The sequence below is a fragment of the Monodelphis domestica genome, chromosome 7 (genome assembly GCF_027887165.1).
Source record: "Monodelphis domestica isolate mMonDom1 chromosome 7, mMonDom1.pri, whole genome shotgun sequence".
Taxonomy (NCBI): Eukaryota; Metazoa; Chordata; class Mammalia; order Didelphimorphia; family Didelphidae; genus Monodelphis; species Monodelphis domestica.
Genome location: NC_077233.1, coordinates 152,020,247 through 152,037,586, shown reverse-complemented (window position 1 = coordinate 152,037,586; position 17,340 = coordinate 152,020,247). Strand labels below are relative to the sequence as shown.

The window sequence follows — 17,340 nt, the reverse complement described above, 5'->3', positions numbered from 1 at the left end:
GATTGAATAGGGATAAATTTTAAAGTCCTATGATTGAGTTTTTAAAATCAACTACACAAAAAAAGCTTGGGAAAGAGATATGGCTAGACATTTAGTACATAAAAAGTCCTGATTTTAGTGAATTGCAAACTCAGTAAGACATAACAGTATGACCTGTTGCCCTTAAAAAGTTATAATGAGAACTTGTGTTATATTTATAGCTATAGAATGTTCAGGATGAGAAAGTTGATAATCTTACGCTGGTCAGAAAACATCTGGAGTCTTGTATTTGGTTCTGGGTATTGCATTGATGAGCTGAAGCATATTCAGGGCAGGAGAACCAAGATTAGAATGGAACTTGAATGCTGTTAGTTGAATTTTAGAGAATGTTAGCTTATTTGTATCAATATATTTAGTAATCACTAATTTTCTTATAGTTTAGATTCACTAAGTGTGTTAATCACTAATGAATAAAATTTTTTATGATGTAACTCACTATGTTTATTTTCTAACAAGAAAAATTGGAGTTAAGTAAAAGTAATAATATTTATACAACACTTTTAGATTTGCAAAGCATTGTGTGTATGTTATCTCATTTCAAGCTCACAAAAGTTATGTGAGGTAGTACTGTTATTCCGTTACATAGATGAAGGAACTGAGACTAAGAGAGGTTAAGTGATTTGCCCAGAGTCACACAGCTAGTAGCTGAGGTAGTATTTTAATTTAGAACATCTTGACTCCAGTTCTAGCTGTCTTATTCATCTATCGATCCTGAGAACAGAAATGTCTCCTTTCATAAAGGCTACTTAAAACACTCCCTAAAAAATTTTTTTTAATCATATAAATTATAGATTCACATAGAAAGACAAAAATTCTGACCAGGTTATTCTTTTTTTTTTATTCAGATTTTAAATAACTTCTTAAACACACAAATAGTTTGTAAAAAGAAGTGGTCTGGAATGTTTCATAAACTTCTGAATAGGCTGTTAATAATTAATGCTATGTCACTGGAGTAGTGTAAGAATTAAAAAGATTTGTCCAAATTGTAATAGTTTAAAAAGTTGTGGTTGCCATTTATAATAATTAAAAATTAAACTGAGTATATTAGTAGTTGTAGTAGCTTTGTTACTGCAAAGTAGAAGTAGTAAAGAGAGGGAAATGTAGGAAGGAACTAGAAAATATTGCCTTGCTAAATACCCTAATTCCAGATCCAAGTGCCTCCAGACCAGGAGAATCCGAATGCGAATCCCACCAGCCCATGAGAGTGTCTCCAGCCAAGCATTTCACCAACCAAAAGACAGTCTGATACTACAAAGGCTGAGCTGCCAAAGAGAGTCTCATGCCCAAGAAAGTCTCACGGAAGAAATCATCCCACAGAAGACAGGAGAAGAGCCAAAAAACCAGTGTCTCTGGCCAGGGTCTCCTTAACCCAAGCAAGTCACCAAAGCCAAACTCTTCTTTCAATGCAGAATCACCAACACAGAATGAACCAAATGCAGAATGTTCAGCCCTCCAGTCTTACCCTTTATACACCCTTTCCCCATGTCACTTCCTGTCTGGTTTCTAATCCCTTGCAATGTGGGCAGGTTTATCTCTGCACATCTCGATGGTAGAAAGACCTCCAGGTCCCTGATTAATTAAATTAAAACAAAGGGGGGGAAGTCTAAATCTTTGATTGATTAAGTTAAAAAGAACAAAGAAGAATAATTCCATTTACACAGTAGTAATAATGATACATCTTCATATGATAGCTTCTTTGAGGTAACCAGGCTGCTTTAGAGACACTAATTAAACCTACATACAGATACCTCTTAAATAGGTTTCTAGGCAATAGGCATGCTTCAGAATCAAATAGAATTGTCACTTAAAATTTTTTTTTATTTTTATTTTTTAACCCTTACCTTCTGCCTTAGAATCAGTACTTATAATAGTTCCAAGGCAGAAGAGTGGTAAGGGCTAGGCAATGGGGTTAAATGACTTGCCAGGCCAGATTCGAACCTAGGACCTCCTGTCTCTAGATATGGCTTTCAATCCACTGAGCCACCCAGCTGCCCCCCATAAATATCACTTTTAGTGTCTTTTAAAAGCCACTTTTGGTTAGAAATGAAATTACTCTTCCTAATTTAACATCTGTACTTTCTAGATTGATGCTAAATATGAAATTTCCTTCTTTTTTCAACTTTTCTTTTTAATTAGGTAGTGCTATCCCAAATGGTGAATTTGTGGAATTTGAAGTTTCTGGCCCTCTACAATACATGTGGTGGTACCATGTAGTGGGACTAATCTGGATAAGTGAATTCATTCTAGCCTGTCAGCAGATGACTGTGGCAGGGGCTGTAGTAACATATTATTTTACAAGGTGAGAACTTAAAATTATCTGGTTTCAGAAGTTCATGAAAAATAACTAGATGCCCAACTCTCAAGATGTGACAAATGCTTGTTAATTAATGCTTGACAAACAATTCCTCTTACTATGCCTTATAGAGGACACAAGTATGTATTTCTTTATATCAGTATATTTTCTGTGTTTGCAGAAAATTCAATTAAAAGACAAAGATTTTTCTTTTGCAAATAGGATTTGTGAATTATTTATATGCTGTAGAAGTATTGGATCAGAACTAGGACTAAAGTTTTGTTCTATTCAGAGCTCAGAATCAAATCTTGATTACATGACTTCCCATAATGATTGTTTGCTTTGACAGATATGTTTTGTGTTTTTATTTATAGGTTCTGAGTGGTAAGTCTTGAATAGTAAATGCCTTCAAAGCACAATGATTTTTAGCTTTCTTCTTTTCTTGAGCCAGTGAGCTCCATGAAAGCTTTCAATAAAATTATCTCTTTTTTATTGAGTTATTGATGATGTAATAAATTAAAAATTTTAGATTACCTCACCAACATTGGCATTCTTTTAAATTGTATTTTGCTACCATGTTATTTTATTATGTTAGCATGTTGAAGAAAAGCCTTCTAACATCTAGAATTTGAATAATTGTGTTTTCAGGCATTTTCTGCCTTGATTTGATTATAACATCTAATATTTTATTCTTTGGGGTTGAGTTGTTCTTTACAGTTTTGCCTTTGTGGTGCTTTTTAATAGGGATAAAAGGAATCTGCCATATACTCCTATTTTGGGGTCAGTGAACCGGCTTATCCGCTACCATCTTGGTACTGTGGCAAAGGGATCTTTCATTATTACTTTAGTGAAAATCCCCCGAATGATCCTTATGTACATTCATAACCAGCTTAAAGGAAAGGTAAGGAGTGAATATTTCTTCTACATTCTATGAGCATATTTGTAGAACTCTGAACCTTTATTTGTTATTGTTTTTTGTAAAAGAGAGAATCTGCATTGCATGCAAAGGACTTCATTTGTCAATCAAAAAAATAACATTCCATTTGGAATGTTCCCAGGAAAAGGCAGTTGGAAGCTAACCCCCACAGCTGAACTGAAGGACTCTCTCTTGGCTTTGGAGAGAGGAGGGAAGGAAAGACTTGCTTTTGGGATAAGTGAAGAAGCTCTGAACAGAACCCCTGTTAGCTTCTGTCTTAGGCTGAGGGACCAGTGTGGCTTTTGGAGCTGAGTGTGGTGAAGAAGATATTGGTGTCTCTGAGACTTAAGTTTGAAGGAAGAAGAACAAAGATTAAACAATTGTCCTCCCATCTCCCTGACAGACTTTTGTGTCATAGCTGTGACAGGACTAACATTTCCCAAAATCCTCATTATAGACTAGGGATAACCCCATCCCTCTCACCTCATCTTCCATCCTTGTCCTGTCTTTCCCAATAAACCCCCTTACTTGAGAAAGAGTATTTTCTCTAAACTTCATAATCCACTCTGGGAAGGAGGGGGGAGGGGCGAAGCTAAAGGCTTCAGAAGTGTGGGAGGTGAAGGGAAGTATTGAGGGAGGAGTAGGGTAGAAAAATATTAATCAATTAGTCATCTAGAGAATTGATAGACACCCTCAATTATTCCTCTAGTATATCTCTCTCCATTTCAACTAGGCACCTTCAGGTTTCCCCTAGTATCTCTAGTCACTCCAAAGTATCTCCTTTATTGCAACTAGAAATATCTCCAGACTATCCTTTTATTACATTTTGAGTCATTTCAGTCATATTCAACTCTTCATGACCTATTTGGGGTTTTCTTGGCAAAGATAGTGGAACTCTTCATGACCTATTTGGAGTTTTCTTGGCAAAGATACTGCAGTCATTTGCCATTTCCTGTTCCAGTTTATTTTACTGATGAGGAACTGAGGCAAATAGGGTTAAGTGACTTGCACAGTCACACAGCTAGGAAGTGAATCTTGGCAACACTTAGCTGTGTGACTGGGAACAACTCATTTAACCTCATTGTTAAGTGTCTTAGGCAACTTCATGGGATTTTTCTATAGTATTATTGGTTATAACCTACGTTGATAAAGAGAGTCTGATGCCAGGAATTCTCTACACTAACAAAATTAAAGCTCCTTAGTATACACATGTAATACCATCACTAAGTTTTGGAAAACTGAATTTTGAAAAGTAGTCTATTCCCCTAAATAAGAAAGAATGATAACTACTGGATTCAGTAAGTCAAAAATCCTAGGGAAAGATTCCCTATTTGGTGAGAATTGTTCAGAAAGCTGAAAGCAGATTGGCAGAAATTAAGTGTAGATCAACATCTCATAACATACACCCACTTGTCCGCTGAACTTCTTAGTGGTACCATGACCATCCTTCTAGCCATCTAGGTAGGCAAGCATTGGTTTTACCCTCACCTCTTCACTCTTTATATCCAATTATTTGTCAAATTCGTGCCACTTTTGTGTGCATAGCATCTCAAATACAACTCTTCTATAAGTGTATCCAGCCACCACATGTACTGACTGCTTTCCATTCCTCTCAAACAACACTCCATCTCCTTTACTCATTCCTTTGTACTACCTTCATTCATGGAATCTCTCCCCATTCCCTTCAATATATGAACTGATACAGAGTAACATATGTAGAATCAGGAAAACAATATACAAGTGTGATAGGTGAAAGATGAAATACCTGACAAAACAAAGATTGAAGCTTCTGAGTGTATCCATTTATTAAGCACAATGCATGCCAATTGCCCAACAAATCAGGACCAGTAGTTTTTCTCAACTCTGACACTATACCCTGAGTACAGGGGGAGATATTTTTATGTATTAAAAATAATAGAATAAGCCAAATTAATTAAAAGGAAACAATTAACCAGGATATAAAATGATTATCTGATTTCTAATTGGAGGAAAGGTTATGGACTTAACAAGTTGGGTGAGGGAGAATAAATGGGTACAATTTCGTGAAATTTGAAAAAAAAAAGCGATGATGTCCCACTCTCCCCATGTGTTGCTATACAAAGGAACATGGAAAAATAACCAATCAATCAGAATGGAGCCAATTTTCAGATAAGACATATGAGTTACTTGAGATGTATAATTGCAAAAAACTCTTAGCATCAATCTTTACTCCCAACTGGGTTTCTGGTCAGCATAACCTAGGTCTTTAATATCTAAGCAGCAAAGAAAGGCATTACAGCTATTCAGGGCTAGTCTCAAACAATTCAATAAAGTTTTCTCCCAATTCCCACAACTGAATAAATTTTCTCACAAGACAGAAATTGGAGTAGACCTGTAATTTAATAGAAAGAGAACTAAGCTAGATCCGGAATTGAATCACAAGATAGAATCAATGTGGTTCACTGAATTTCCACTACCACTTGATGTTCTAATTTCCTCAATAATGACTACTGTAATGTGAATGGGAAGAACAACAAAAATGAAACTGAACACTGTAATGATGATGACTAAACGTGGCCCAGGAAAAGAGTTGAGAAAATGCTTTTCCTCATCAAAGACTTAGGGTACTATAACTCTGGAGTATTTCCTATACCATCAGTCATGATCAATATGCTGGTTTATTTGGCTGATCTACTTTTATGCTCTTGGTTTTTTAATCTTTCTTATAAGACATGAGAAGGAGAGGTATAGATTTGAAAGTTAAAGAGATATAAAAGCAAAAAAAAAAGCAATAAAGTTAGATTTAAAAGGTCAAGAAATAAAAAGTGACACACATTTTTTTAAAAGTAGCCTGTTCCCCAATAGCTAAGTAATCACCTCCTATGAATATCAAATTTTCAGAAGAATTACATGCTCCAAATCACAAGAGAAATACACACTAAGACAATTCAGGTCTCACCTCACACCTACCATGCAAATTGGAAAAGATGTTAGAGAGTCTATGGGAAGACAGGCACACCAACATACTGCTGGTAGAGCTATGAAGTAATCTAGCCATTTCTGAGAAGCACTTGGAATTATGTAAGAATAATGGAAAAACTATTCATACACTTTGACCCAGTGATTTCTCTATTGAATAATTAACCCAACATAGACACCATAAATCATAGTAGCATCATAATATTAAAGAAGTAGAAACAAAGATGCCCATTGTTTGGAAAATGGCTGAAAAAACTATGGGGGGTGGGGATGTCATCTCTTCACTCTGCGGGGATTCATAACAATACTTCCTGTTAATTAATAATGGATATAATGATTTTTTTTACATGTGAAAAGATTTGTGTGATCTGAAACATCCAAAATATGCAGAATCAAGAGAGCAATATGCACAACTGAAACAATATACCAAAAAAATCACTAAAAAGAAGTTCAAACTCATGAGTATCTGGAAGATCAATGAAGTTCTGCAGAATAAATAGAAGATGGGGCAGCTGGGTGGCTCAGTAGATTGAGAGCCAGAGCTAAAGATGGGAGGTGAGGAGGGGTGTCTTAGGTTCAAATTTGGCCTCAAACACTTCCTTTGACCCTGGGTAAGTCACTTAACCCCATTGCCTATCCCTTACCGCTCTTCTGCCTTGGAATCAATACACAGTATTAATTCTAAGACAGTAGGTAATGGTTAAAAAAAAAAGAGCATAACTTTCCATTATAGCAAAAAAGTGGAAGATTACTAGGACAGAATTATCATATATGTTGTTAGAAGCAGTCACTGTATTAAATATTTTCACTTGTTTGATGGAAGGTAGTGGGGAATAGCGGGTCACAATAGATTTGTTTGGTTACATTGAAATGACTGTGATATTAAGATAAAAAATCTTTTTGATTGAGTTTGGCTCTTCAGTTTTTAAATTATAGTTTTCTTCCTTTTCTAGGAAAATGCTTGTGCTCGATGTATGCTGAAATCTTGCATCTGCTGCCTTTGGTGTCTTGAAAAGTGCCTAAATTATTTAAATCAGGTAATACCATGTGCACACAGCAACTTTCATTGAAAAGTGACATTATTTTTCTTCTCTGAAGTGAAATAATTAGTATTAATTCATTGCAAGGGGTGTTTTCTTTTCATTATTGCATTATTTTTGTAACTGAGCAAGTCTTTAAGTTTTAGTCAAATCCTTTAGTCTTCATTTTTATGCATGAATGAAAATTTATTAGGGTTCAACTTTCAGGAAAGCCTTCTTGTTCCTTATGTGTGAAGCAGAAATTGAGGGGACCTTGAAAATTCCAGATTTTATCCTTTTTAGCCACTATTCAAGAAAATTGGGAAGCCTTTTCAGATGAAATGTTTTATTGAGAGAGAAAAAGTATGGCCCCAAAGATAAAAAGCTCCAAAAGTAAAAAAGCCCCAGCTTACAGAAACACTCCTCATTTATAGGAAAATAGTACCCTCAGGCTAAATGATATCATCCCTACACATTTACCTTGGTTACATCCTGAAGGAGGTATCCTCCAAAATAACCTCTTAGCTAATGGTCAAAGGTCAGAATCAGGTTTTAATCTACTTACAAACATTTTGGGTGCAGGGCTGATTGAGAGTGTTTTCCAGATCTTCTTGCTCACTTGGTCTTTTGGGCAAGCACCCCATTCAAATGCAAATTAAAGTTGCCACTGGTTAAACTAGGGAAGGGGATTTTAGAACTGGGAAGAGGCTATTAGCCTAGCCTCTGGTTCATAAAACTTACTCCTATATCACTAGACTATAGTTTTGAACATTTCCAAAATGCAAACTCAAAAGACATCCCAAAATACCAAAAATACTTTGTATAATACAGTAAAGACATAAGTTGTTTCTGTCTCACTCAGGCCAAAGGTAATTAAGAGGTCACTATATTCTGAATGGGGTGTGGTAATCCTGATTTGCAAGGGATGCTGTCTTGAAGAAAGGAGCTTTACTCTTTCTGGGGTCCTCAGCATGTACATTTTGGAAATATTAATATTACTAATATATTTGAGAATAACACTAATTTCTCACTCCATACACTTAGAAATGAATATAGCTCAAGAGATTGAGAGCCAGGCCTACAGACAGGAGATCCTGGGTTCAAATCTATTCTCAGATACTTTCTAGCTGTGTGACCCTGAACAAGTTTTCTAACTCCCCTTGCCTACCCCTTGCTGCCCTTCTGCCTTGGAACCCAGTACATAGTACTGATTTTAAGATACACGGTAAAGTTTTTTTAAAAAGAAAAGAAATGAATGTAATTATGTCCTCAATAATTAAAATAAATAAAAGTACCCATTGATAATTTGCCATCTATATCTCTCAAGCCTTCTTATATTTGAAATTATTAATAGAAAATAACACTTGATTTTGAAGTATACTTTTATATATTTTGGAGTTTGACCAAAATATCATCTTCCAGAGGAAAAAAATGTTTCTCTGTGGTTTAAGTTTAGAAATCTTTTTCCCCCCCTTGAAAAGATGAATTTTTGTTCTCTGCTTTTGAGGTGTTCTAATTAATTAGTTGTAACAATGGCCATCTTCATGATATAATTTTCTCCTGTTTCTCTGAATTACAATCTGTTCCTCTCAGGATCTGAGAACAGTTTTCATTTAATGCAACTCTCTTTGTTGCTCCTAATTCCACATATTAACTGCTCTGTGAACTCAGTGGCACATGATTTTCTAAAACTCTGCTCCTACCAGCCTTATTTCTTCTAATTATTTAGGTGATTTTTCAAAAGAAAGTTAACTAAAGTTGTTTGAGATCACCACTTTCACAAGAAACAGTTCGTGACTATTCTTACTACTTCCATGCAATTATATGCAACCATTAAAAAATTAAATCGCCTTCTCTTTTATACTGACTTTTTTTGAACTTGTTTTTCCAAGCATTTTTTGAATTTTATTTTTATTATCATGCAAAACACTCTTCCATACTGGTCACTATTGTAAGAGTATACTCATACAAAACCAAAACCTCCAAATAAAACCATAAATACAGTGATATGAAAGATAGTGTACTTTGATCTGCATTCATGTGACCCCAATAGTTCTTTCTCTGGATATACTGATTTTTTATATCTATACATTTTCACCCCATCTTGACCTTGGTGAGCCTTATCTTAGGGAAAAAAAATAATCAAGGGGCAAATTGTTTACATTGTTTTTGAAGTGGTTTGGAAATGGCAAGTGGGTTTAAGAGTTGTCGTTTTGGGGCAGACAAACTGCAATGGTATCTCATCTTTTGTATTGTATTTCTTCATTTCTCTCTAAAAATCTCACTTTCCCTTTTCTTCCTAACTTGAATGGGATGTTATTGTCAAAATGCTATTTGAGTTCTGTAAGCCATTTGAAACTACTAACAGCATCTCAAAATAACTACTTCACATATTCCTTTTTTTCCTCCTACTCTGTACTGTTTGAATTAGGGAATAAAAAATGAGTTAGGATGCTGTTAATTTTTTCTTTTCAGAAGATTCTAAGACTTCCATTGCTATTTAGAGGTTTGCCTAAAAGGACCAATCTTATTTTTTAAACCATTGTTTTTCCTTTCTTCTCCTTCAATAAAATAATGTGCAACTGTCCTCTATTCCCATTTTTTTTCCATTCACTTGATATAGCATTCTTTCTTTAATTTACTTTAAATATTAGTCTTCTGTTGGTAGCAGTAAGTCTTCATAGCTGCTTGGGGTGATTCAATTTGACCAGTAGGCAAGAATATTTGTTGTATCTTTTCCTACCTAATTTGGAATTAATTAGCCACTGAAAAGATGTTTAGCAAATGTTTCTCAGATTAATAAGAATTATATTTACAAAGTGCTAATAAAAACCATTTTTTGAGATATGTAGTACAATTCTTTTTCCTCATATTTTACAGAGTTAGAACCTGAAACTCACAGTTTGAAGTGACTTACTCAGGCACACAGTTTAAAAGTGTCATAATAGGAATTCAGTCATTTGGTCTTTTGACTTGGTCATTTGACTCCAATGGCAATACTTTTTCCACAATGTTAAAACTACCTCTTATAAATATTTTCTGCTTGAATGTTTCCATAAATTCCTTATATAGAAAGAGACCTCTTTATCTAGGCTACAGCTTAAGTATTTCAACCTACACAATGGTATTTCTTGGTTTCTTGGCTTTTTTTTCTTTTTGTTTCCAGAGCTTACTTTAAAAAAAAAATCTCTTCATAAGAGAGGTTCAACTCTGTTTTTTATACCAAGAAAACATTCTTCTTTGCAGTTTTGGTTCATACAGGGGGAAGGAAGTGAAGAAAAGATGCTGGACTTAAGTACATTTTCTATTCTATCATATAATAGCTTTGTGACCTTTGGCAAGTCCTTTCACCTTCAGTCTCAATTTCCTAATCTATAAAATAGTAGGATTGAATGAGGTAACCTCTAAAATCCCTTCTGGTTCCAGCAGTCTATGTTTCTGCCAAGTAGGGGAAAAAACTAACAGCAACCCAGAGTGCTCAACTTTACAACTTATCCTTATACCTATGCCCAATACTATAAGACACCTTTATCAGAGATCTGAGTAATGTGCTAAAGAACATTCTTTTTTATTTTTTCAAAATATTTTTCCATAGTTACATGATTCATTTTCTTTCCCTCTCCTCTTCCTCCCCACTCCTAGAGCTGACAGACAATTCCACTGGGTTATACATGTTATCACTTGATACCTATTTCCACATTATTCATTTCTGTAATAGAGTAATCTTTTAAAACCAAAACCCCACGTCCTATACCCATATGAACACGTGATAAATTATATGTTTTTCTTTTGTGCTTCTACTCCCACAGTTCTTTCTTTCAATGTGGCTATTCTTTCTCATAAGTCCCTCAGGATTATCCTGGATCTTTGCATTGCTATTAGTAGCAAAGACTATTACCAAATATCCTGCCACAGTGTTTCTGTTTCTGTGTACAATGTTCTCCTGGTGCTGCCCATTTCACTCTGCATCAGTTCTTGGAGGTCTTTCCAGTTTGTATGGAAATCAAGCAGTTTATCATTCCTTATAGCACAATGGTATTCCATCACCATCAAATACCACAATTTGTTCAGCCATTCCCCAATTGAAGGGCATCCCCTCATTTTCCAATTTTTTCCAACCACAAAGAGTGCAGCTATGAATATTATTGTACAAACATTTTTTCATTATCTCTTTAAGGTACAAACCTAGTATTGGTATTGCTCAATCAAAGGGTATGCATTCTAAAAAACATTCTTAATAAGTTCTCTAGAGTCTCCAAATGAAGTAAGATAATCAAGCCACACCTTGCAGAATAGAATATACATTTTTAAAAACCTTGATGAAGCATAATTAAAGAGAATAATGTTTAAGGTGGACAGATGCTGAGTTATACACTGAAGAAAGCAAGTAAATGATCCCACCCTTATGGACAGTGATCATATGAAATCGATGCCAACCAAATATATTTCTACTGAAAACTGAACAGCTCAGGGATTTAGAACTTGTCACAAAGGGATTGGGGGGATTAATCTGTTTGTAAGATAAGTTGTTTACATTTACAAAGTGTTTTGGAATATATAGACTATTTGGCCTATAAGATACTTCCCCCCTTAAATTCCGTATACGCTTATGGTTTACAACTATATCTAGTTTAGAATTCATAGGGTTATAGTATTTAGAACTGGAAAAAACCTCAAAGATCACTTACTCCAGCCTCCCCTTGTTAGAGCAGAGGAAAATGAGATCATGGAAGTGAAATTCCTCTAGTCCTCTCTCAGTCCCCTGTTCTTTCTAGCATCCTGTGAAGCATCTCTCATACCTAGGACAGAGGGAGGATGCAGACTCTTAGTTTGGAAGTTGTATGTCTGAAAGAAGATTAAATGAAATGTGATTATGTGACCCAAAAAAATGTAGAATTAAGCTGTGGGAAGAACTTCATGTCTATTACTTACTGCAAACAAGAGGGACTTAACTAAAATAGTGCTTATTGACAGGACTTTGAAGGTCCTACAGTCTTCTTCCCTGGAGGCTTTTAAAACAGAAGAGATGCTTGTCTACGTGCAATGTTTAAGTCAGTGATAAATTACTACCTCTGTGACCATGGGCAAGTCACTTAAATTTTGTTTGCCAACATTTCCTTGTTTTTAAAAAATTTAAAGAATATAAAGTGGAGATAACAGTTGCTGAGAGGATCAAATGAGTTATTGATTTTTATAAAGCACTTAGTATAGAGCCCAGCACAAAGTAGGTGCTATGTTTATATGTTTATTCCTTTTCCCTGGAGAGAAGCTTCTCTTACTACCCTGCTACTTGTCAAATTACTCAGCAGGCCTAAGCCATACTTGTATAAATCTACCCATAACAGATGTTCTGATAAGTAAATCTTTTTTCTCCTTGTTCCTTCTGTTTTCTTTGCCTCTTTTATTGCTTACTTTGTCTAAAAAGACCTATATTTTTCATATACTAGGGCTTCTTATTGGAAAAAAATTAAGAATGGATCATTTATAAAGGAAACTCCTGACTGATTTTACTAAGAGAAGGAAAAAGAGGTACAAATCTCCAGAAATTATTGGTATTTGCCTTGCAAGTATAGGTTTTGCACTTGCATACAAATATGACTAGAGACTACAAGGATGCAAAGGTTTCAGAAACATGAGCCCAACACTCCCAAGAGCAGCCAAACTAGATTAAAATGTAATTTGGAAACATTTTTTAAAATAAATGAAATACAGCAGGATACAGATAATGTTAATATGTAATTTTAAAGTCATTATATATTTCCCTAGGATTCTTGGGTACAGTGTCATGGCCCCATTTCTCTTTGAATTTGACACCACAGTCACAGAGGTAGGAAATTGGACTCAGAACCAGTAAAGACATGTGCTTCTAACATATATTGGTTGTGTCACTCTGGACAAGTCCTTCATGCTCTTGCTGTTCTTGGCACCTCGAGAACTCCAGTTCTAGAAAAGGTGCTTCCACAATTTGGCAGAATTTTCTCATCTGAGGAATTCTAGGTGTGGTTCCCGCCTAGCACTGCGGCCTTCACTGATAATGTTTAAATTCTTACCATTTCCAAAAAACATGAACTCAGTGGTCATTCAGTAAACATTTATCACATACCAACTTTGGTTGTATAGTATATACAATAACAAAATGGAACCATTGCCCTCAAGGAACAAGATGTGACTATCTCCAGAGAATCAATGAAGGTGACTCTTTGCCACCAGCCACATCTTTCATTCTGAAAGTCAGCGTCCCCTCCCAGACATGAAAAGAACTATCTAATCTCAGTACATTATAGCCTTTTTAGTTCACACCTTCCCTATAAAGAATCAGGAAAATTCAGTGTTTTGAGACCTCTGTCTTCTGCTGGGCCACAAGCTATATGAGGACTAAAAATGTTAAAGAAGCCTTATTTATTTGCATCAAAGAACTTTATCTGTTGAACCATGTCAACAAGAAGTCAAAGATTTTTCAATCTGAATTTGCAGTTATTCTCTATAATTTAAGACTCTGTTATATCTTATATGTTAGGTTATTGTAGATTTTGACTAACCAAAAATTCTGGTTAGCTAAAAGCTTATCTTTTGTTCAAGGAGGTCTTAACTATAATTCACCTTGTTTTCACTCTTAGGAACCAGTCTGTTAAGTAAAATCAAAGATCAAGATTATTTTTTGATTGATGTTATATAAATTTTATAAAAGTTATCAAAATTAAGAGGGCAGAAGAGAAGTCTCATTAGATCATATCATGTCTATAAACTAAACATTATTAAATACAAATGGTATGGAAAATATCTGATGATTTCTAACATTGTTGACCACCTTGGTGGCCTTTCCAATATTTCAATCATCCTCAAATCTCTCATGGTTCCTCTCCCCCACACCTCCTCAACTAAGAACTTTGTCTTATTTCACTTTAAAAAAAGGCCATTTGTGAGTTCTTGCCCCAAAAAAATCTCTTTATTTTTTCACCATGAGCCCATCACTTCCCTCTTAGAAAATGGGTAGCATGCTTTGTCATATGTCCTCAGACATGACTAGCCACAGTATTGATCAGAGTTCTGAAATCTTTCAAAATTATTTGATTTATAGTGTTTTCTGCTTGTATGTATGGTTCTCCTAATTCACTCTGCATCAGTTCATATTACCCAGGATTCTTGGAAATTGTTTCTTTTGCCATTTCTTATAAAGTAATATCACTGTACATATGTCAAAAAAATTTTAGCCCTTCCCTAGTTGATACACATATGTTAGGTTCTAGTTGGGTTTTTTCCCTTTTCAGGATTGAGACATTTGTTTGCTTGTGTCATTCATACTTATTTCTCTATTGAGTTGTACTGATTTTTATATCAGATTGTGTGTCTGTGTGTTTGAGTGTGGGTGTATGTTCAACCTTCTTTTATCCTGTTCAAATAATGTTTATATGCTCTTCTTCTCACCCATCTCAATTATAAGAAATAGCAACTTTTACCCCTTCTTTCTTCCTGTATGTATTACTGTATTCCTTTAACCTTTCTTTCTTTTCCATTCTAAAATCCTTAGAATAGAACAATCTATTTTTGGGTTCCCTGTTTTTCTTATTTAACTCCCTCACTAACCCTTAAGACATTAAGATTCTCAAAGAAAAACATTTGTTTCCTACACCATTAGAATGTTAGCACTAGATAGACCCTTTCCATTACTGAAATGAATTAGACAACTAGGAAGAAAAGTTCACTTCTTCCCTCAGACTCTTACTTAACTTTGTGTACCTGTGCCAGTCACTTATCCTTTGCCTCTGTTTCCTCAACTCTAAGTAGAGATAATAATATTAGAGATAATAATGGCAAGTAATTCCCAGGCTTGCTATGATTATTTATACAATAATATTTGAAAAGCACTTAGCATAGTGACTTACATAGAGTAGGTGCATATTAACTGTTTTTTTCCTTCTTTTCTTTCCTACTTAGCCCTGATCATTAGAAATACTTGAGTCTACTATTCCATTAAAATTCTAGTTTTTTCCCCCTTATGATTATTCTTAGCTTTTCAGGTACATTATTGTTGATAATAAGCCCATCTGGCAACCCATAGATTCTATATTCACTTATCTTCTGGTTCTGATGATTAAAGCAACTGTTTTGGGGGAAAAACAGTTTATTGAGATTGAATGATTTGTTAGTTACCAGGCTTTTGGTTTTATTATGGTTTTCAAGGACTCCAGTGATTATTATATTCTTTTTCTTATTCTATTTTCCAAGTCAATTGTTTCTGATGGTTGCTACCTCACATGTTCCATATTTTTTATTTATAGTGTTTGGCTAATAGCATTTCTTTTTGAGTTTTTTGAGTTTTATTTGCTTTGTTCAGTTTTTCATGGGATTCTCTACCTGAGTAAGGTTTTTCAGTTTTTCTATTACTTTTTATTATTGTAATTTTCTTTAAGAGTTCTAATTTTCATCATCTCTTACTCTAAATCTTCATCCATTTGTTTTTATAAGTTTTTCCACCCACTATGGCAGTCTTTGTGACCCGACTCTCCTTTTTTCTGATATTCTCCTTAATGTTACAGAGTAACAATTATCTTGGAATTTATTACCTTGATATTCTCTTAATAGAATTATTTCTTAAAATAGAAAGTTTGCCACAAAAAAATTATTGAATATATAAGTTTTCCAGCACTAATGGATTAAGCTTCAGCTAAATAGAAAATGCCCATAACAATACTGTCTAATAATACCAGATGGGGGCAACCGAGTAGCTCAGTGGGTTGAGAACCAGGCCTGGAAATGGGAGGTCAAATCTGGCCTTAGACACTTCCCAGCTGTATGACCCTGGGCAAGTCACTTAACCTTCATTTCCTAGCCCTTACCACTCTTCTGCCTTGCAACCAATACATAGTATTGATTCTAAGATGGAAAGTAAGGGTTTTATTTAAAATATTAAAAAAGAAGAAAACCCCAGATAAATGAGGCATTGCTATATATTGTTTTAAATCACTTGTTTTCTTTTTTTTCCTTTCAACTAACTGTATTGTATAACTGTGAATAAATTTGTTAAAAACCCATGCCTTCTGTCTTGGAATCTATACTAAATAACTGTTATAAGACCAAAGAGAGGTAAGGGTTAGGCAATTGAAATTAAGTGACCTGCCTCACAGGTCACACAGCTAGGAAATGTCTAATGCCTTTTGATTTGAACCCTTAACTTCCCATCTTCAGGCCTGGCTCTATCCACTTAGCCACCTAGCTGCCTCTACAGATAAATATTTAAAGGTATAATTTTCTGAAGTATGAAGGGAAAAGTTTGTTTGTAGATGAAAAATACTGTTTTTGCTTTTCTTTCAGAATGCATACACAGCCACAGCTATCAATAGCACCAACTTCTGCACCTCAGCAAAGGATGCCTTTGTAATTTTAGTGGAGAATGCTTTGAGAGTGGCTACCATCAACACAGTGGGAGATTTTATGTTATTCCTAGGCAAGGTAAGACCAATGTACCTGATAAAGATCTTACCTCTTTTGTGTGTGTGTGTGTGCGCGCACGCGCATGTGTGCACATATCTAAAACTTATTTTAAAGAAATTATTCTAGGAATGACTTCTGTGTGTTTCTCTTTCATATTTCAAAGTTATCTAGACACATACAGAAGAGACTTTGTCTAATGTCACTGTTGGAAGATGGGGCTAAAACCTGCCATAGTTTTATGTTATACTTTTATTTCATTTTATATTTGAAGAAGATATGATGCAACCTTTAGTTGAATTCCTCATCACAAGAAGATTGGTCATGACATGATAAAAAAATTGGGGCATGACAGCTCACAAAATAACTGACATTTATATAACACTTTGAGATTTTTTTTAAAGCTCTTTGCTTTTGATCCTCATGCCATCCTTGCAAATATATACAAATAGATACTTCACACATCATTATCCCCATATGTACAAGTGAGGAAACTGAGGCTTACAAAAATTAAATTACTTAGAGCTAATAAGCATTGAGATAGAACTTCTGTCTCTATGTCCAGTGCTCCAACCTCTATTCTATTCTGTTTCCCTGAAATTGTCTACTTAAATAAACATGGAGTCTTCGAAGAGTGGTCTGCAAGTTATATCACAGACCTTTTGAAGAATTCTAAGTAAATCAGA

The 17,340-nt window shown here is 34.8% G+C and overlaps 1 protein-coding gene across 7 annotated transcripts in view; it reads left to right on the top strand.

The window, feature by feature from the left end:
• SLC44A1 (solute carrier family 44 member 1) overlaps positions 1-17,340 on the top strand; it is a 233,214-nt gene that overhangs the window by 193,897 nt on the left and 21,977 nt on the right. For all 7 annotated transcript variants that reach the window (XM_007499029.3, XM_007499028.3, XM_056805885.1 and 4 more), the window contains 4 exons: positions 2,176-2,338; positions 3,077-3,233; positions 7,160-7,243; positions 16,538-16,675. In XM_007499029.3, coding sequence (XP_007499091.1) covers positions 2,176-2,338; positions 3,077-3,233; positions 7,160-7,243; positions 16,538-16,675 — 542 coding nt within the window. The remainder of the gene's footprint in view (positions 1-2,175; positions 2,339-3,076; positions 3,234-7,159; positions 7,244-16,537; positions 16,676-17,340) is intronic.